The sequence below is a fragment of the Acomys minous genome, assembly GCF_964271855.1.
Source record: "Acomys minous genome assembly, chromosome: 20".
NCBI classification, from domain to species: domain Eukaryota; kingdom Metazoa; phylum Chordata; class Mammalia; order Rodentia; family Muridae; genus Acomys; species Acomys minous.
In genome coordinates this window covers 8,497,794-8,517,283 of record NC_140502.1, presented here as the reverse complement: position 1 = coordinate 8,517,283, position 19,490 = coordinate 8,497,794, and the positions used below count along the sequence as shown (strand labels likewise).

Below are 19,490 nucleotides of genomic sequence, written 5' to 3'. Positions count from 1 at the left end.
GCCAACATCACGAGGAAGAGAAGGCCTGACCAGCCAGCTGGGTCCATGTTCAGACACACAGAACTAAGCTCAAGCAGACATCTCTCTCACCTTCTACAGACCTGGACTCATGACACCAGACATGGTTCACACTGTTCTTTCCCTTGACTCAGCCCCGGTTTGCAAGTCAGCCTGGGTAGTGCATGCTTCTTTTGCTTAGCTGAAATTGGTGCCTCCCAGGGCAGGGTCCCCACCAGCCTCACCTTTGTTGAGGACTCAGGCATGGCCCCTCACTGAAAATGGATTAAAATAACAGGCTCCGTCCACCATGAACCGAGTGCCGGATGCTTTCTGCACACACTTCCCAGGCCCTTTACGTGCTTCACAGTGTGGATGTACCTTAGACCAAGGAGGCTTCTAGCCTGAGGGACAACAATGATCCTGTGGGCCTTGATGGGCCCTGGAGCCTTGTGGTCGCCATCCTGTTTGGCCATGATGCTGATGTTCTCAGGGGGCAGGATGGTGGTGGTGTCAGAAACAGACAGGGTTCTTCTCCCGTTAGATTCCAGCACAAGAGCAGAAGAGAGCTGGGTGCATGCTACTTGGACTGGAAGCCCCATAGCTCTGACTTCTCTCTGTGTCTTTCATAAATAATCACACCCTCTGGTCAGAGCCTGACACTGTATTTAATTGTACTCCTTCTAAAAAAGCACTTGCTTTCCCCGGGGTAAGTAAAAAAAGATGAGTGTGAGGAAGACCTTTCTGCCCATGTGGGGCAACAGCATGGGGGCCAGGAAGGCAGGCCAAGGCTCTTCATCCTTTTCCTTGGATGTTGTGGCCTTGGGCCAAGGACAGGGCGTGGCAGGCTGCCGCCACCACAACTTCCTGGCTGGATGTCTGTCACATCAGAAGCTCCAGTCCTCCATGTCCTTCCGGTGGGTGGCCACTTGGGGTGTGCACCCCTTCAGGTGGACATGGTACCGCTTTTCTCGCCCTTGACCTTGAGGAACTCGGCCATGCTAGAGAAGTACTTCTGGTTGGCCTCTGCCACCTTCTTCTCGGCTGCTTGTGGGTTCACAATCTCCAGGCCCTGGCATGGGAAGGAAGAGGGTGACCGGTGAGGTATGGAGGCTCAGGCCTCCCTCCTGTACGAAAACCACACATGTCAGAGTCTCGCGGACACTCTTGTGGACCTGGAACTGTTTACAGTGCCTGGAGTCTCCCTCAGTTTGGAAGATTTTGACCAAGTGGTCTGGGAGCAGGGCTTGGATATCAGGACAGTTAGCTTCCTCGGGTGATGCTAAAAATCACCACTCCTGTCTGGTTCTGGAGGAGGAAACTAAGTCCCAGAGGGACAAGGCCAGCCAGTTTCCTGCAAATCCCATACCATCACAGCGATGATAATGTCAGCACTATAGTGAGTGTTTCCAATCCTCCTGCTGGGCTTTCCCTGGCCTCACTCTTGTTTCTCCCTGGTACCCACAGCCTTGTAATATACTGTGCACTTGACTCATTCATCTGTCCTCTCCAACCCATGACCTCCCCTCCCACAAAAAAGCAAAGCTTGTCTCTTTTGTCTCCATGCCTGAGCCTGGAACATGGTAGGCAGGTGCTCCGTGGGCACTCTGCTAAGCTAGGGAGCTCTTCATCTCCTGTGACATTATTGGACACACTTGTGAGTAACACACTCAGTGGTGAGTAACCTGAGCCATTCCCTTCACACTGCTCAGTGCTACTGGGCTGGTGTGACACTTAAGCCCACCTGGATGTTACTGACTACAGGGCTATCTCAAAACAAAGACTGGGAAGCCCAGAGAGTATCTGATCCCATGGATAGAGTCCCAGGCCCGGTTCCAAAGTTGGTCTGAGCTTGTCACAGCTGTCACTGCCCACTGTTGGCACTTAGGATGTGGCTGGGGATGCCTAAGCTCTTCATGTGCTTACTGGGTCAACAGGGCCTCCACAACAACCCTGCCCCATGCCTGGGAGGACAGGACGTGATACCTGGAGTGGAGTGAAGGCCACACTGGAGGCCGTCCCTGAGGAGCGGTCACGAATTGTCGACTTCCCGCCATACACCACACTCTGTTTCTGTAAGGTCCGCTGCAGGAAAAGGAGGAGGGTGTGATCCGGGCTCACGGACCTTCATGTCCTACCTGCCTCCCATTCCCATGGGCCCAGTCCATACCTGCAGTGTCTTCGAGATCCTGGCCTTGGTGGCCTCGTTCACCTGCGTCTGCCGCACACGCCCACTGCCGGATTTGCCCAAGTGGCCCAGGCTAAAGCCTAGGTCTTCTTGATAGGCATCCTCCTCAATCTAGGGAGACGGGAGTAACTTGCTAAGAAGCTGCCTACATTCAGCTAGACCCCCCACTGAAAACCCAGGGAGTCTCCAATCAGCCAGTCTCATGGGCACCCACCCAGCCAGAAGACTGGCTTGCACTAAGTGACCTTGTAAGAGCCCAGCCTAACTCTGCGTGGGTATAGGTGGGAACCCTGTGAAGACCTGGGTCCTGGCCTGAATAGACAGTGGCCGTTTTCCCCTACATTCAGACTAGGCTGCCAAGAACTGAGACGAGCTGCACTACTGAGGTGGCACCTGAGTGGATTCTCTCGGGACCACCTAGATGATGGCCAGATGTAGGTGGGGCAGCCCGGGGAGCTGGGGGGAGGGCAGGCGGCTCAGAGCCACAAAGGTCACTGTGGGGAAGGTGGTTTGAGAGGCGAGGCAGGAGGGAGGAGGCTGGGGGAGCTCTAGGATTACAGAAGAGGGGCAGCAGCAGGATGTGCAGACAGAAGACCCTTCGGGGTCCTACTGCTACTGTGGAGTGAGCCTGACCTCTCCAAAGCTCATGCGGTTGGCCTGCTTCCGGATCTCCGTCAGCCCTAGCCGTTCCTTCATCTTGCGGTACCTAGGGCAGGTGGGGGTCAACAGGATATAGGGAGGTGGCTGGGAAGATGCCAGCCTCCCCGCCCCCTCCATTCCAAACTTCAAGCCCCACTCCAACGCCTTACCTCCGGCCCCCTCGCTTCTTCCGCTGCCCATCGAGGGGTGCAGGCAGCGGCTTCACCTGCTTCACGGGCGGTGGCTCCTGCCACTTGTCAAACTTGCGCTCGATCTCATCCTTTAGTTCATAGCCCACCTAGCAGGGAGTTGAGAAGCTGTGACCAGCCGTGCAGACTGTCCCCTCAGCCACACGTCTACCAACCCATCTATTGGGTATCTGTCCACCGGACAGTGTGCCCGACCCAAGCCACGTTCTTCCTCCTTGGGCCCGGGATGGTATCCTGTGGGTTCTCAGTGCCTGGTGCCCCTTGAACTTGTAGCTCAGGTTCAGCTCTCACACCCAAGCTTGGCAACTCTGGACAACCGCCAGGCAGACTCCGTGTCCCCCATGCAGCAGACAGCACGTCATCCCCACTGTTTCACTTGCACACCACAGGTCCCCGGCCTCTTAGAAGAGATCCCAGCTGGATTGCTTCTCAATGCCTCCACAGCAGCCAGAGGCCCCACAGGTGACACCCTGCCTGTCCCTGGGTGCAGCAGGCTCCTCTCCCTGCCGGGGTTTACTGAACTCTAGCATCAGGTTCTCTGCACTTACTACTTCCTGTTTGGAATACTCTTCAAAATGGACAGCACAGGTATCCACATGATTGGCTGGAACTCTCTCTCAGGCCCATGTTAAAACGTCCTCAAGCCGGGCATGGCGGCGCACGCCTTTAATCCCAGCACTTGGGAGGCAAAGGCAGGCGGATCATTGTGAGCTCGGGGCCAGCCTGGTCTATAAATCAAGTCTAGGACAGCCAAGACTACACAGAGAAAGTCTGTCTCAAAAACAACAACAACCACCTCCCCCCCAATGGCCTCAAAGCTCTTTCTTCACATCCTAGCTGAGTCAGAATCTAAGCTTCCTCACCCAATAATTCTCCTTACTGTTCTTGGCACACACACAGCACTGCTGGACCACTATAGACTTTTGGGGCCCACTGCCTAATTGACACCGTGTGACACACCAACCTCCAATCCTAGCTACATGGGACGCTGGGCCAGGAGGATCAAAAATCCTTCAAGGTTTTCCTGGACTAAAGATAAGACCTGGCTCATAAAGGGTTGGGGTGAGGGGTGGATCGGCGGCAGCAGTGAGCTGAGGCTGTAGCTCAGTGGTAGATCACTCATCTAGTATGTGTAGCGTCCTAGGTTCAATCCCAGCAGTACCCAAAGGCAAACAAACAATAAACAAAAGCTATGGAGGCAGGCATCTGACATCTGTGTAATTCCCTGCTATACCGCCTGTTTAAGACAGCAGCAAAAGCAAAACAGAGACTGACCTCCTGGCCTGGGCTGTGATGGAGTTTCTAGCAGAGCAACGCCCACAGCAGTGACTCAGTACTTCTTAAGACAACCCAGGAAAATAGAAGGTACCCTGGAATCATGGCCCTGCTGGCAGAGGACAGGTCCTGCTGCGGGGTGGGGGGGAAGCCAGAACACTGGCTCCTCCAACACAGGGATCTGGCTTTGGGGTCAGGTGTCCTGGCAGAGATCTCTGTCTGAGAAGGGACAGTACCTTGCGTGGTCAGTGTGAGCTCAATAGCTTACAAGGGGCCCCAAACCAGCAGAGCAGAGACACGGAGATGCTGCCTTGGCCAGTGGCCTCTGGTGCTGACAGGGGCAGGAACATTCCTTCCCAGGAGCCTACAAATGGGAACAGCCCAACTAAAACCCTGATGCTAGTCCAGTGAGAGAGACCGTGTTTGTGTGTACACATACAAGGCCCAAGACTGGTATCACACGGCTTCTGCACTCACTCCTCACCTTATTTCTTTACTTATTTGCTTGTTTGTTTGTTGTTAAATTTCGAGACAGGGATTCTTCTTGTAGCCCTGGCTGTCCTAGAACTCTCTGTAGACCAGGCTGGACCTGAACTCACAGACAGCTTGCCTTGCTCAGCCTCCCAAGGGCTGGGATTAAAGGCATGCGCTGCCACCAACCAGCTTCCTGAGCTAATTTTCTGAGACACTGAATCTAACTGAAGCTGAGCTTGTTAATTTGGTTGACAGGCCCACAAACTCCAGATACCCTCCTGCCTCCGCCTTCCCAGCACTGGGGCTAAGGCATGCACCACTGTGCCTGGTTTTTGTTTTCCCACCTGAGTGTTGGAAATTGCACTCAAGTCCTCACGCTTGCATGGAAGAACTTAGCTGACTGAGCCGTATCTCCAGCCTTGTGCTTTTTTTTTTTTCTTCTTCTTTCTTTTTCAAAGACAGGATCCCACCACGAAGGCCGGTCTGGCCTGAAACTCATTATACAGGCCAGGCTGCCTCACACTAGTGATCCTCCTGCTTCTGCCTCCCAAGTACTGACATCACAGACATGGGCTACCAGGCCCGGCTACCTCTTAAATGAAATCACTCCATCTACAGCGACTTGTCATAGCTTTGCTATACGCAACTGAGCACAGAGGCGAGAAGGTGATGACCTTGGTGGGGGTTGCACACACACACACACACACACACACACACACACACACACACACAGTGCACACACTCTGCTTGTCGGCAGAGCTCTCTGAAGTAGCCTCTTCCCATGAAAAGGCCCCAATCCCTGGCGAAACACTCCTGCCCTCTCACCTTCCCTTCTGTGCTCTCATGGAAGCTGTCTACGCGGGCTGCCAGTGTACACTTGGCGGCGACTAGCCGGGCTGCCTTCCGCCGGAGATCCTGGGGCAGTGGAAAGGGGAGAAGAAACTGAACGTCCGGAGACGCAGGGAACAGCCCTCACAATAGTCCCTGCTCATCTAGGGCCAGCGTGCCTTTCCCTAGATCCTGGCAGGGAGGCCACACACCTGTGGGCTCTTCTACTAACAGCCTCTTGGGGGGTGTACTCTAGCCACCCAATTGCAAGGCTCCCCGTTTCCAGACACGCCACCATCCTCATGGCCAAGCGGTGGCCCCAGAATGGTGACCTTGCTCTTCCAACCCATTGCTGCCTCATCCTCCAGGTGCCTGAGGGCTATTGTCAGGCCAGCCAGATAAGGCATGGGGCTCGGGCTGGGGCTGGGGGTGGGGGTGGGGGTGGGGCTGGGGGTGGGGGTGGGGGTGGGGAGGTGGGGGTGGAGGGGTAGGGGTGGGGGACAAGGTAAAGCGCTCACTGGGGGCAGAGACTGCACAATGTCACTGTGGTAGATGTAGCCAGTGTGGGGCAGCACTGAGGTAGAGGAGAAGCCAGACAATGTCTTGCGCTGGGCTCCCAGCAGCATGATGTTGCAGGCGGGCATCTTGGAGAGGTTGGTCAGGCCTCCAGCCACACCTACAACAAAAGGCGAGGTCAGAAGAACACAGGGCTCACAGCCAGGAGCTCATGTATACCTTTGTGGTTTGAATAAGATTGTCCGGGGGCTAGAGAGATGGCTCAGAGGTTAAGAACACTGCCTGCTCTTCCAAAGGTTCTGAGTTCAATTCCCAGCAACCACATAGTGGCTCATAACTATCTATAATAAAATCTGGTGCTCTCTTCTGGCTTGCAGGTGTACATTCAGGCAAAACATTGTATACATAATAAATAAATAAATCATAAAAAAAAAATAAAAAGGTTGTCCCCCAAAGGCTCATATGTTAGAATGCTTAGTCACCGGGAAGGATTAGGAGGTGTGACCATGTTGGAAAAAGCGTGTCACTGAGGGTGGGTTTTGAGGTTTCAAAAGCCCAGCCCAGATCCAATCGCTCTCTCCTTCTCTCTCTCTCTCTCTCTCTCTCTCTCTCTCTCTCTCTCTCTCTCTCTCTCTCTCTGGTACGGATCGGGATATAGCTCTCAGTTACATCTCCAGCACCACATCCGTCCACTGCCATGCTCCCGGCCATGAGGACAATGGCTTAAGCCTCTAAAAGAGGAAGCGAGCCCCCAGTTAAATGCTTTCTTTTACAAGAGTTGCCTTAATTGCAGTGTCTCTTCACAGCATAGAACAGTGACTAAGACAACCTTGCACCTTCATTTGTTCGCTGGTTTGAGAAAATATTCCTGTCTGTAGCTGAGGCCGGCCTCAAACTCAAAGCAACCTCCTGCCTCAGCCTTCCAAATACTGGGATTACTGGTCTGAGCCACTGCATCTAGCAGTGCATAGGATCTTTATTTTTCCTAAGGTGGGAGTAATTTTTTTTCTTTTTGATTTTTCCGCAACAGGGTTTTTCTGTGTAGCCTTGGCTGTCCTGGGCTCATTATATAGACCAGGCTGGCCTCGAACTCACAGCGATCCGCCTGCCTCTGCCTCCCTGAGTGCTGGGATTACAAGTGTATCCACCACCTCTGGGTCTATTTTTACTAGTTTTATGTGAGTAGGTATGTACATGGAGACCAGAAGATGCTCATGGGACTCAGCTCTCTCCCCCTTTATGTGGGTTTTGGGGATCACACTCAGCTTGTCGAGCTTGGGTGGCAAGTACTTTTACCCGCTGAGCTACCTTTCTGGCCCAGGACACAGAAGGAGATGGCTATGGTAAGGTACGGTCATATGGATCTCGAACCCATCTGACTGGCAGTCTTCTAAGAAAAGGAAATTAGGATATAGAGACAGTGACATGGCTGCATGAAGACACAGCATGTGTATGTGAGGCAAGCAGAGGCCTGACTGCACCTTGGTCTCAGACTTGTCAACTCTGAAACAGCAGCCTTAGGAGTATAAGCATCCTGGCCGTTGGGACACAAAGACAGGCTAAGTAAGCAAAGATGGCGGCTTCCCCATACTCCTTTTGTGAGCACCTCTCTGCAAGGAAGGGAAGGGCTCTGGCTACAGAACCTTCTGGGAGGAGCAGCATAGCACATGGCAGGATCTGCCGCCCCGTCTGGTAGGAGAGCCTGAGGGTTAGAGAGCTGACTTTAGTACTGTGTGACTGCCCTAGGATATGAAGGGGACCTGTTGGCAGGGAAGAAGTTTGTGCAACCTGCTTGAGCCAGCTCAACCTAGAACGGTTTGCTATGCTTCTGTTATGTGTGTGCCCAGCTGGATGACCTCAGTCTTCGGGGACAACATAACAGAGCTCCTAAGACCAAACCCCACTTTCCCACGGTAATCTAACCTATCAACAGACCCAGCCCACGGGACCCAGGGGACCCAGCTGGGACCTCACCCATGATCTTGGCAGCTGTGGATGCGCCAATGATGATGGACAAGTTGGGCGCGATGAAGGACATCCGGGACTCCACATACTCATAGATGCGGTGCTTGGAGGCATTCAGCTCCAGGGCCATGTCGCAGGCCTCCTCCAGCCGCTCTAGCTCCTCATCCGACAGCTGCTGCCTGAGTGGTGGAGCAGGTGACAGCTGGAGCAGGCGAGGGTGGAGGGGGGGGCGGACACCCCAAGTTCTGCTGGGTATGTTTCTGACTGGTGTTCAGCGCCACCCACCCTCTCAGCTGTGTGTCCCTGGAGCTCTGGGGCTATCTCAAAGTCTCTCAGCCAGCACCGCCCTGCCCGTGACCCCCGTTCTGCCCTTTCTAGTCTCCCACGGTAGGCTCGCGGCATCTCACCGTGGGGCATACATACCCCTGGGTGGTGGAGGCGGTGACACTGACCACCATGATGGTGGCATTGGTCAGGATCTGCTGGAGGTTCTCGTTGTTCTTACATTTGTCCAGGCTGTTGCCCAGCTCCTGAGGTGGAAAGGAGAGAGCGAGAGAAATCACAGTAACCCCAGAAGATGCTAGAAGCTCTCCTGCTCCAACACTAACACAGGTCTCCCCTGGAGGAAGCTGGGAAGGCTAAGGTCCAGATACTAAAGACCTCTCTCGCCTTTTACAGTTTTGGGATTTTTTTTTTTTTTTTTTTTTTTTTTTTTGGTTTTTCGAGACAGGGTCTCTCTGTGTAGCCTTGGCTGTCCTGGACTCACTTTGTAGACCAGGCTGGCTTCGAACTCACAGCGATCCACCTGCCTCTGCCTCCCAAGTGCTGGGATTAAAGGCGTGCGCCACCACGCCCGGCCGCCTTTTACAGTTTTACAACTTCACTACTTAAAGTGTCAGTGCTGCTGGCTCTGCTCTGTTGACCCAGAAGTGGAACCTGGGTAACGTGGCCTCCAAGGAAGCCGTGCTACACTAAGGAAGCCTTCAAGAGCACACTCTTTTAGAGACACTTCCTCTGCCGCCATCCTGATCTCTCGGACAGAGGCAGGACCCTGTTTGCTCTTTCACCGCCGCCTGCTCCCATCACTTCTTCCAGAGGAGCCCAAACGTTCAGTGTCTAATGGCCTCTGACCTGTCTGACCTCTCCAAGCTCCCCTCCCGGCCCCTCTCACTTCCTCCTTGCTTGTTCCCCACTCGGGGTCTTAGCTCTTATTCAGCTGTGGCCTTTGCCCAGGCCAGCCTTCAGATGCCAGCTCAAAGGACACCAGCTCCAACTGCAGCCAGAAGCAAGGGCCAGGCCAGTGATGAGCCTCCCGCAAAACCAAGGGGAGGAGAGAAGCAAGAGATGTGAGTTAGACATCCTTCCCAGCGTCTGTCCTAGCCACTGGGCCCCATCATGCCTCTCCATTATTTCTTTTCTTTCTTTCTTTCTTTTTTTTTTTTTTTTTTTTTGAGACAGGGTCTCTCTGTGTAGCCTTGGCTGTCCTGGACTCACTCTGTAGACCAGGCTGGCCTCGAACTCACAGCGATCCACCTGCCTCTGCCTCCCAAGTGCTGGGATTAAAGGCGTGCGCCACCACGCCCGGCACCTCTCCGTTATTTCTAGACCCGAGGCTCCTCGTCACTCACCTTGACTGTGCGGATGTAATCCAGAGCATTGGGGACCAAGGACTCTAGCTCAGGGAATCTCTTCGAGTACTTATCCCGGATGAACTTATGGATAATGTCTACATGGGACAGGGAGGGCAGATGTCCACTGAGAGGGAGGCAGACTCCGCTGCTGTCCCTAACACCCACTCCCACCTCTCTAGTAGACACCCCCAGATCATGGGTTGGTGCACAGAAGCCAGCAGGAAGTTTGCATTTCCGAGCTGTGTGTGCAGTGCGCTGTGCAGGTGCAGAGGGCTACAGGATGTGAGCTGAAATGCATTTCCAACTTCCAGATCACAGCCTGAAGGAAACAACCACGCCTTATCTTCCCTCCACATTTGCTGGTAGGGACTTGGAGGTGACACAGTCACCCTGCAGCAGGAAGCAGGTGGCGGGGGTGGGGGGGTGGGGGGGGGCGATCAAGGGGTGTCTGCAGACCTGCTCTGCTTACTCAGACTTTGATGAAGGAGAATGCAGTTTCTCTTTATATAAATTAGTCTGCTACAGAAGGTGAACCTGGTCAGGGCAGTATTTTTGCCCAACAAAGGCAAAGGAAAGAGGTCCGGGTTCATGCCTGTTCCTCCCTTTAGGGTCACAAGTACAGAGCGAAGAGCACAGGACAAGCACGGGTGTCTCCACGACACTTCCCACCACTCACTCAGCTCGTTTTCTATCTCCACAGTCAGGTTGTTGGCATCCACGATGACGCGGTACTCAGGGGCTGCCTCCACTGGTCCCATCACTACGGAGAAGAAGGAGCGTGGATGGGGAAGCGACACTCACACCACTTAAGCCACAGAAATGGGGGCTAGGGCTCGGGCTGCATGGAATCAGAAAACAGGGGCTGCGGGGCTAAGTATGGGGCTGAAGCATGCACCAGGGGCTGGCAATCCTCCCCAGGATCCTGTTTCCTGCTTTCAACTTTCTCTGGGCCAATACGGTCTTGACCTCATCTTGCTCCAAAACTAAGCCCTCCTGTGGCTCTCCAAAGCCCTGAGGCTAGGGCTGGAGAGATGGCTCAGAGGTTGAGAGCACTGGCTGCTCTTCCAAAGGTCCTGAGTCCAACTCCCAGCAACCACATGATGGCTCATAACCATCTATAATGAGATCTGGTGCCCTCTTCTGGCCTGAGAGTGTACATGCAGGCAAAACACTGTATACATAATAAATACACACATTTTTTTTTAAATGTCCTGAGGCTAATGAGCAAGATCCTCAGAGGGGCACTCAAGGTCTCTCATGTAGATGGAGACTGAACAAGGACCCACAGCCTTGGTGGGCACAGCACAGAAGTCACTCCAGGGAGATCCACTGACTTATCAGCTCCTCCGCACATCCTTTCTGCTTTCCTGCCTCATCCTCTCAGCCACTGAGCACCCAAGACTCCTTCACTCCTCCTGGCCTTCACAAGTACTGTTCCGTCTCCCTGGAACATCCCTTCCTTAAGTCTCTTTCCAGAAACCCCACTTTATGCACAGACAATTATATTGGCATTGAATAATATGGCCTGAGATGTCCCTGTAAGTCATTAAAACTCAGAAGATGGTGAAGACACTTCCCTCCCCTTATAGAAGAATGAGATGTCTTCTTGGCATAAAAATGAGCCACCTCGGCTAGACATGCTCTGTGTCCATGTCCCCCACTAGATAGATCCTTGATCTCAGAAGGTCTGACTCATCAGACAGGACATCAGGAAATGTCACTTTCTGTGACTCTCCTTGGCTTTATGGAGCAAGAAGTTTCTCAGCCTGACACTTGGGAGTCCTGTAGAAGTTGTGACCTTTCGCAGACTCTTGGCACTCACAGTGACTCGGGACAGACCTTGCTCCTTCCCCAGAGTTAGCACAAGTAACCAAACTCCAATTGGGATGGCGCTTCTTCCCTGACCCAATGCAGGGACAGCCAGTCCCTTCTGTGAGGACTGTAGACTGGGCATGTTGCTTCTGCCTATAACCTCACATTCAGGAGGCTGAAAAAGAATGATGGTTGCGAGTTCAAGGCCACTGTAGGCTACCTAGTCAGGGCGAAAGAGTGAGAACTTATCTCCATGTCTTAAAATATATGTACATACATATATACACATACACACACACACATATATATATATGGTGTGTGGATGTGGAAAAAAACCTTATAGTTCAGGGAGCACGAAGATAAATCCCCTCACAACCATAAAAACAAAGGGCTCCATCAGTTTTACAGTATAATATGTACACATTTCCTTTTCTTCCCTTTTGTTTTTTTGTTTTGTTTTTGTTTTTGTTTTTTGAGACAAGGTTTCTCTGTGTAGCCCTGGCTGTCCTAGAACTTGCAGCGATCCACCTCTGCCTCCCTAGTGCTGGGATTAAAGGAGTGCATCACCACGCCTGGCTTCCTTTTTTTAAAAAAAACATAGGTGTTCTCTCACTTTCTTCTGAAAAAGTGTTTATTTCATCTGTGTTTTGCCTGATGTATGTGTAATACCCGAGAGACCAGAAGAAGGTGTCAGATCCCCCCAAGAGCTGGACTGACGGATAGTTATGAGCCACGTGGATGCTGAGAACCAAACCCAAGTCCTCTGGAAGAGCAGCAGACGCTCTTAACCATCTCTCCAACTGCACGCACGCATGTATTTTTGAGCCGGGTTTTACCCACGCTGACCCCAGCCTCACTGTGTAGCCCAGGCTGGACCTGAACTCATTCATGCACCTCCTGCTTCAGCCTCCCAAGCGTTGAGATCATAAACACACACCAACATGCCTGAGTACAGCGCGCTGTTGTGTTCAGAGGGTCAGTAACTGGCCCAGAAAAGAAAGGGAGTGCTCTGGGGGGGGGAAAGCCGAGGAGGGAGAACGGGACAGAGGAAAGCGAGGGAGAGGAGGCACCTTCGGAAGCTTTGGCTTGCTTGCTGATGTATTCCTCAATCTTCATCATGATCTCGGCGAACTGACGGAGGAGAGCACAGTCAGAAAGCAGGACTCTCGGAAAGAAGAAGCGCTGTTCCTACCACCGCTCCTCCTCCCGGGACCAGCAGGGCACCATCGCCTCACCATCTTGCTATCCCATAGCTTGGCAATGCTCTTGACTGAATCCCCAGAAAGATCCAGCTGTGTCTCCTCCTGTACATCCTCAATCGCTGGCTCCTCCTCCTCTTCTCCATAGCTGCCTCCTTCCTCCTCTTCTGCTGCCTCCTCAAGGTCAGCCAAGAGCTCATCGGCCAGAGACATCCCAAGGCCTACGGGAAAGTGAAAATGGGGCTCCCTAGTACCGCACCTCGACTCTGTCCCTTCACAGTACCAGAAGGAGCACCTCCTTCCCAATCCCCTGAACTTTCTTCTTCATCAGCTCTGGTAACAGCACGCAGGGTCAGCTGGGGCGGTGGTGGCGCACGCCTTTAATCCCAGCACCCCGGGAGGCAGAGGCAGGCGGATCATTGTGAGTTCGAGGCCAGCCTGGTCTACAATGCGAGTCCAGGACAGCCAAGGCTACACAGAGAAACCCTGTCTCGAAAAACAAACAAACAACAACAGCAGCAGCAGCAGCAGCAGCACGCGGGGTCCACAGTTTGTTTTGTTCATGGAGCATATCTCCAGTTACTACCCACACAGAACACAGCACACGTGCCCAAGTACCTGTCACCTGACCTGGCAACTTTTCTCCACACCTCTGGATCTCTGAGCATCCATTTCCCTTTGTCTAACCAGGCTCTTTCCCCTCATCCTGCCTTCAGCTCTCATATTCCATCTGTCTGGCCCAAATGCCCCATTGCAGCCTAAAGTAAGTTATGTTGTGATCCACATACGTCCTGAATATTGGTTCTAAGGCCCTTCGTTCGTTTACTGTTGCTTAGGCTATGATTTAAATCGGCCACTACACTTTCTCTTCCCGACCCAGTAGCTTGGCTTCCCGCCCTCCCTTCTCCATCTCACTCACGGCTTGGATCCTCTCACGTTCGTTTCTAAGAAATCCGCTTCCCCAGAGCTGTGGGCGCTCTTTAATGACGTTCTGGTCGGCGCTGATGAGTCTGTATTCTGATTGGTCACTTTGCGACATTTCCGGCAGCGTTTAGAAAACAACTTTATTAGCAGCTGCCTCGCCGGACGGCAACGGGGAGAGCGAGCGAGCGGGGACTCGGCAAGCGCGTACCACATCGTGGATTGAGCCTGTTAAGCGGAGAATCGCTGACTCAAACACACGGCGACGAGACAGGAATAAAGACGATGACAACGTAGACGGTCGGTAGAGGCGCTAGATATAAAACCAAGGGCTTCAAGCTTCAACCAAATTGGAGTCCGCTGCAAACGAAAGCGAGGCGGGAAACTACAATTCCCAGAAGGCACGAAGGGTATTTTTTTTGTCGCAAGGCCTGATGGGACAAGTAGTTTTCCGCTCGGCTCCACCTCTCTGAGGCTTGAGGAGTCTCCTGACCAGAGAAATGGAGCTGGAACAGAGAGAAGGGTGAGTTGATGAGCTTTGTGTAAACGAGGAATCCGAAAACACGGCTGCGAAATGTGCAACGATCGGCCGTAGTACTCTCGGAGATGATGGAGATTGTAGTTTGTGAGATTGCTTTCTTTTAGAGTCTTTTTTTGTGGGTGCCGGGGCTGTAACGAAGCATCCTGGGAGAGAAGACCAAGAGTTTGTGTGCCCTCGTGGATCTGGGAGCAAAGGGATTGGAGTGTGGGATCTACGGTCTGAAGGAGGAGGCTAGGGTCTGAATCTTGGGTGTAAGGGGGGGGGGCATGGACCCGTGGAATGAGAGAGGAGGGCTGGGGTCTGGGCTCCTGGGTGTGAGGGAGGGGTTGTGGGGTCTGGACCCGAGCGTCTGCGAAGGCGCTGGAGAGCCCGAATGCAGGGTGCCTGAAACCTCTTGGCCCTACAGGACCATGGCAGCCGTGGGCTTTGAAGAGTTCTCCGCGCCACCAGGCTCAGAGTTGGCTCTGCCTCCCCTGTTTGGTGGCCACATCCTAGAAAGTGAGCTAGAGACAGAAGTGGAGTTTGTTTCCGGTGGTCTGGGTGGTTCAGGACTCCGAGAGCGGGATGAAGAGGAAGAGGCAGCCCGGGGTCGCAGGCGTCGCCAACGGGAACTAAATCGAAGAAAGTACCAGGCGCTAGGTCGGCGCTGCCGGGAGATCGAGCAGGTAGGTGAGTGTGGATTCTCATTTGGGGGTCCTCTGGCCTAAACTGCCTCCGCCTCCACCTCCCCCCCCCCCCAATTCCTTCGCTTTCCGTTTCCTCTTGTACTTCAACAAATGAACAGATCCATAGGTCTAATTCTGTGCCAGGCACCCAGAGTGTTCTCTTCTAGAACATCTGTATACTCATCACTTTTCACGTTATGACAAAATAGGAGACAAAAGCAACTTGATGAAAGGCTTGCTTTGGCTCGGAGTTTGAGGATATGCAGAGAAGGCATGATGAGACAGTTGGTCATGTTGCACTCGTAGGCAGGAAGCAGGGGGGGCGGGGTAGATGATGCCAGCCCACGGAATGAATGGTGCTGTGCACGTGTAGAGGGGGTCTTCCTGCCTCAGACCAATCTAGAGACTCCCACAGACAGGCATAGAGTCTTGTCTCTTGGGTGATTTTTAGACCTTGTCAACTTGAAAAGTCAACCATACCCATCAGACACCTGTTCTGCCCTCTGGTGAGTCACAGATGACTCTTGTATTTCATTCGTTGTGGCCAGGTAGATCCCCTGCCTCTCATCTTTGGCACCCCCAGGTTCACCTACTCTGCCTCTTTTTTAGTTTGTTTTGTTTTTGTTTTCTTTTTTTATGATGAGGTTTCGCTATGTATCCCTGGCTGTCCTGGGCTGTCCTCAAACTCACAGCGATCCACCTGCCTCTGCCTCCCCAGTACTGGGATTAAAGGCGTGCGCCACCACACCCAGCCCTCGTTTTTGGTTTTTTTACGACAGGGTTTCACAGTGTAGCCCTGGCTGTCCTGGGCTCACTTTGTAGACCAGGCTGGGCTTGAACTCACAGAGACCCGCCTGCCTCTGCCTCCCGGAGGGCTGGGATTACTAGGCACCTGCCATCGTGCCTGGCTCCAGCAGGCAGCTGCTGCAATTTCAGAGAGGAATGATTTATTCTGGTTCATAGTTTCAGTCCATCGTGGAGTGGCTCGGTCTGTGTCAGCAGGAACAAGTGGCAGAGGCCTTTAGCATCATTGTGTACCAGGAAGCGGAGAGGGAGATGGGTACCGCAGTCTGCGGCTGACCTTCAGAGGTCCAGGGCTAGTCATTGGTGTCCTCCCCACAGCTGAGGGCCGTGCTTTGAAGCCTTGAGCCCGTGAGGGTGTGGTGCTTGGATGGGGACGGCCCTCATAGCGCCATATGTTGGAATGCTTTATTCCCAGTAGGTGAACTATTTGGGGAGGATTATAAAGTGTGACCTTGTCAGAGAAGGTGTGTCAGGGGTGCGCTTTGAGGTTTCAAAAGCCCGTGCCACGCCCAGTCTCTTTCTCCCACCTGTGGATGGGGTCAGGATGTAAAGCTCTCAGCCAGTGCTCCAGAGCCATGCCTGTGTGCTTTCCACCATGACGATTGTGGACTATAAACTATAAACAAGACCCCAGTTAAATGCTTTCTTTTATACGATTTGCTTGGTCTAGCCGGGCATGGTGGCCCACGGCTATAATCCCAGCACTCGGGAGGCAGAGGGAGGTGGATCGATGTGAGTTCGAGGCCAGCCTGGTCTACAAAGCATGTCCAGGACAGCCAAGGATACACAGAGAAACCCTGTCTTGAAAAACCGAGAAAAAAGAAAAAGTTTATGCCAGGCGTGGTAGCACACACCTACAATCCCAGCACTCAGGAGGCAGAGGCAGGTGGATCTCTGTGAATTCAAGGCCAAGGCCAGCCAGGTCTACAGAGTAGAGTCCAGGACAGTCAGGATTATAAGAGAAACCCTGTCTTGAGGGGGGAAGGTGGAGTTTATTAATCCCAGCGCTTGGGAGGCAGAGGCAGGTGGATCTCTGAGCTGGAGGCCAGCCTGGTCTACAGAGCGAGTTCCAGGACAGCCAGGGCTGCACGGAGAAACCCTGTCTTGGAAAGACAAACAAAGTTATTTTTGGCTGAGGGTTCCAGAGAGTTCAAGTCCATAATGGTGGAGCAGAGGCATTAGGAAGCCAAGAGCTCACATCTTGAATAGCAAGCATGAAGCAGAGAAACAGCACTGGGGATAGATAGCGTGAGCTTTTGAAATCTCAGCGGCTGCCCCCCAGTGACTGTAATTCCTCCAGTACGGCCACGCCTCCTAGACCTCCCCAAATAGTGCCAGGAACTGGGAAACAAGTATTCAAATTGCTCACTCAAACCCTTGCCACTTCTTCTGCCTTCCTTTCCTGCAGGTGAATGAGCGAGTCTTGAACAGGCTCCATCAGGTGCAAAGGATAACCCGGAGGCTCCAGCAGGAGCGCAGGTACCGTTCCGCGTGCTCTGCGCTCCCACGTGCTGCCACCAGCTCTCGCCCTTCCAGCCGTCTCTCACCTCCCTGGCCGTCAGAAGGCACAGGGACAAAGCTAGAGATCAGGATCCAGAATGAGGTCAAGGGGGAGAGGAGCCGGGATTGGGGTAAAGGGAGAGACAGAGTGTTTGCTCCCTATAAGTAGAGAGGACAGCAGGAAAGCAGCAGCCCAGAGCCTCTGCTGTGTCTCTGAACTGCGTCCTCCAAACACTGTGTCCAGTTTTATGTGGTAGTGGAGAGCAAACCAAGGTTTGCTGTTCATTTTTTGTTATTTGTGTGTCTGTGTACACACGTGCATGTGGATACAGATGCCAGAAGGGGACATCAGATCCCCTGGAGCTGGAGTTGTATATGTGGTTGTCAGCCACTCATTGAGGGTGGCTGAGACCTGAACTCAGGTCCTCAGGAAGAGCAGCCCGCACCCATCCCTCATTTCATTTTGTTTTTCCTTTTTTTTTTTTTTTTTTTTTTTTTTTAATTTTTGGTTTTTTGAGACGGGGTTTCTCTGTATAGCCTTGACTGTCCTGGACTCACTTTGTAGACCAGGCTGGCCTCGAACTCACAACAGTCCGCCTCTGCCTTCCAAGAGCTGGGATGAAAGATGTGTGCCACCATCCCCCGGCCTTATTTCGTTTTTCAAAACAGGGTTTCTCTGTATGGCCCTGGCTGTCCTGGAACTCAGTCTGTAGCCAGGATAGCCTCCAACTGGGAGATCTGCTTGCCCCTGTCTTCCAAGTGCTGGGATTAAAGATGTGCGCCACCATGCCAGGCTGTTCGTTTTTTTGTTTTGTTTTTCGAGACAGGGTTTCTCTGTGTAGCCTTGACTGTCCTGGACTCACTTTGTAGACCAGGCTGTCCTTGAACTCACAGCAATCCGCCTGCCTCTGCCTCCCTGAGTGCTGGGATTAAAGGCGTGCACCACCACGCCCAGCTGGCTGTTTGTTTGTTTTAATCTTTTGCTGCTGAGCCATCTCTCCAGCCCAAGCTCAATTTTATTATGAACTTATTAAATGAGCCTACCTCCCTTACAACCCGACTAACCCAAACAATAGGAAAAGGATATTAAAGAACACAATAATGAAACCTTAAGGATATTAGTTTTGATTTGGAGTCGAACAGGCTGGGATCTCACTACTGAATCCCAAACCTTTTGTTTGGGACAACTTTAGACTTAAGTATTAGAGAGACCTGTACTTGACCGTCTTTTACTTCCCTCCCCAAGAAGAGACCCCAGTGGTTGCTTCTCTGTCCACACAGGTTCCTCATGAGGGTGCTGGACTCCTACGGGGATGACTACCGGGATAGCCAGTTCACCATCGTGTTGGAGGTGAGCGCTGGTCTCCGAGCACGTTGGGAGAACAGGGAACCCAGAAAAGTTGTTTTTTTCTCTTGGGGGGCGGCATTTTGAGACAGAATTTCTCTGCGCAGCCTTGGCTGTCCTGGATTCGCTTTGTAAAACAGGCTGGCCTCAAACTCACAGCGATCCGCCTGCCTCTGCCTCCTGGGTGCTGGGATAAAAGGCGTGCGCCACCGCGCCCAGTTTAGGAAAGTCGTTTAACTGCCTTCATTTTGCATCTTACCAGGATGATGGCAGCCAAGGCACAGATGTCCCCACCCCAGGCAATGCTGAGAACGAGCCTCCAGACAAAGAGGGACTTTCCCCACCCCAAAGGACGCCTGCACCCCTCGACTCCAGCAGCCCAGCCCCTGGCGAGGGGCCCAGTGGGCGCAAGAGGCGGCGGGCACCACGGGTGGGGGCTTCGTTGACTCCAGAACTGGCCCCAGTGCAGGTGGGAGCCGAGGGCTGGGGCCAAGGCGTGGTGAGAATCCTGGGCTGGGCTCTGAGGGCGCCGGGGGCCGGGGGCTGGGGGGGGGACGGACAGAGCGGCAACACGGGATTGAGGGTCAAGGAGGATGGGGAAGAGGAAGTGGGAAAACAGGCCAGAGCTTGAAGAAGAAACTGATTAATTATGGGAACAGTGGAAGAGGAGGAAGTGAGCTGGGGGAGGGTTGCTGCTCTGAGCATCTGTGTGTGACCTGGGCAGCCAGTGCCCACAGGCGGAGCGGCGTCTCTGTCTCCGTATCCACTTCCATCTCCTTCCTTATCGTTACAGATCAAGGTTGAGGAAGACTTTGGCTTTGAAGCAGATGAGGCCTTGGATTCAAGTTGGGTTTCCCGAGGGCCCGACAAACTGCTAGCCTACCCTACCCTAGCCAGCCCACCCTTTGACTAACTCCTTCCACCCAATAAACAGACTCCCCATGCACGCTTGTCTGGGCTGCGGTCATTGCTCCCACCTCC

General features: G+C 53.2%; 2 protein-coding genes across 3 annotated transcripts; one reads left to right on the top strand and one right to left on the bottom strand.

Annotated features, from left to right (window-relative positions):
- Window positions 1-646: 646 nt before the first annotated feature.
- Window positions 647-13,742, bottom strand: PRPF31 (pre-mRNA processing factor 31). Its single transcript, XM_084770585.1, has 14 exons — window positions 13,653-13,742; window positions 12,770-12,954; window positions 12,605-12,665; window positions 10,399-10,482; window positions 9,720-9,817; window positions 8,515-8,621; window positions 8,101-8,270; window positions 6,129-6,286; window positions 5,608-5,697; window positions 2,995-3,122; window positions 2,819-2,891; window positions 2,168-2,296; window positions 1,984-2,082; window positions 647-1,069 (listed from the first exon to the last, which is right to left on the bottom strand). Exons 2-14 carry the CDS (start codon window positions 12,944-12,946, stop codon window positions 944-946), a joined length of 1,500 nt encoding a protein of 499 aa, XP_084626711.1. The 5' UTR covers window positions 12,947-12,954; window positions 13,653-13,742; the 3' UTR covers window positions 647-943.
- Window positions 13,743-13,817: 75 nt separating this feature from the next.
- TFPT (TCF3 fusion partner) lies at window positions 13,818-19,455 on the top strand. Of its 2 annotated transcripts, none has more exons than XM_084770591.1 (6): window positions 13,818-14,177; window positions 14,602-14,860; window positions 17,073-17,143; window positions 18,446-18,515; window positions 18,772-18,978; window positions 19,303-19,455. In XM_084770591.1, exons 1-6 carry the CDS (start codon window positions 14,155-14,157, stop codon window positions 19,420-19,422), a joined length of 750 nt encoding a protein of 249 aa, XP_084626717.1. In that variant the 5' UTR covers window positions 13,818-14,154; the 3' UTR covers window positions 19,423-19,455. The 2 variants fall into 2 exon arrangements, with proteins under 2 accessions (XP_084626717.1, XP_084626716.1); XM_084770590.1 differs by having other exon boundaries at window positions 18,772-19,008.
- Window positions 19,456-19,490: the final 35 nt, after the last annotated feature.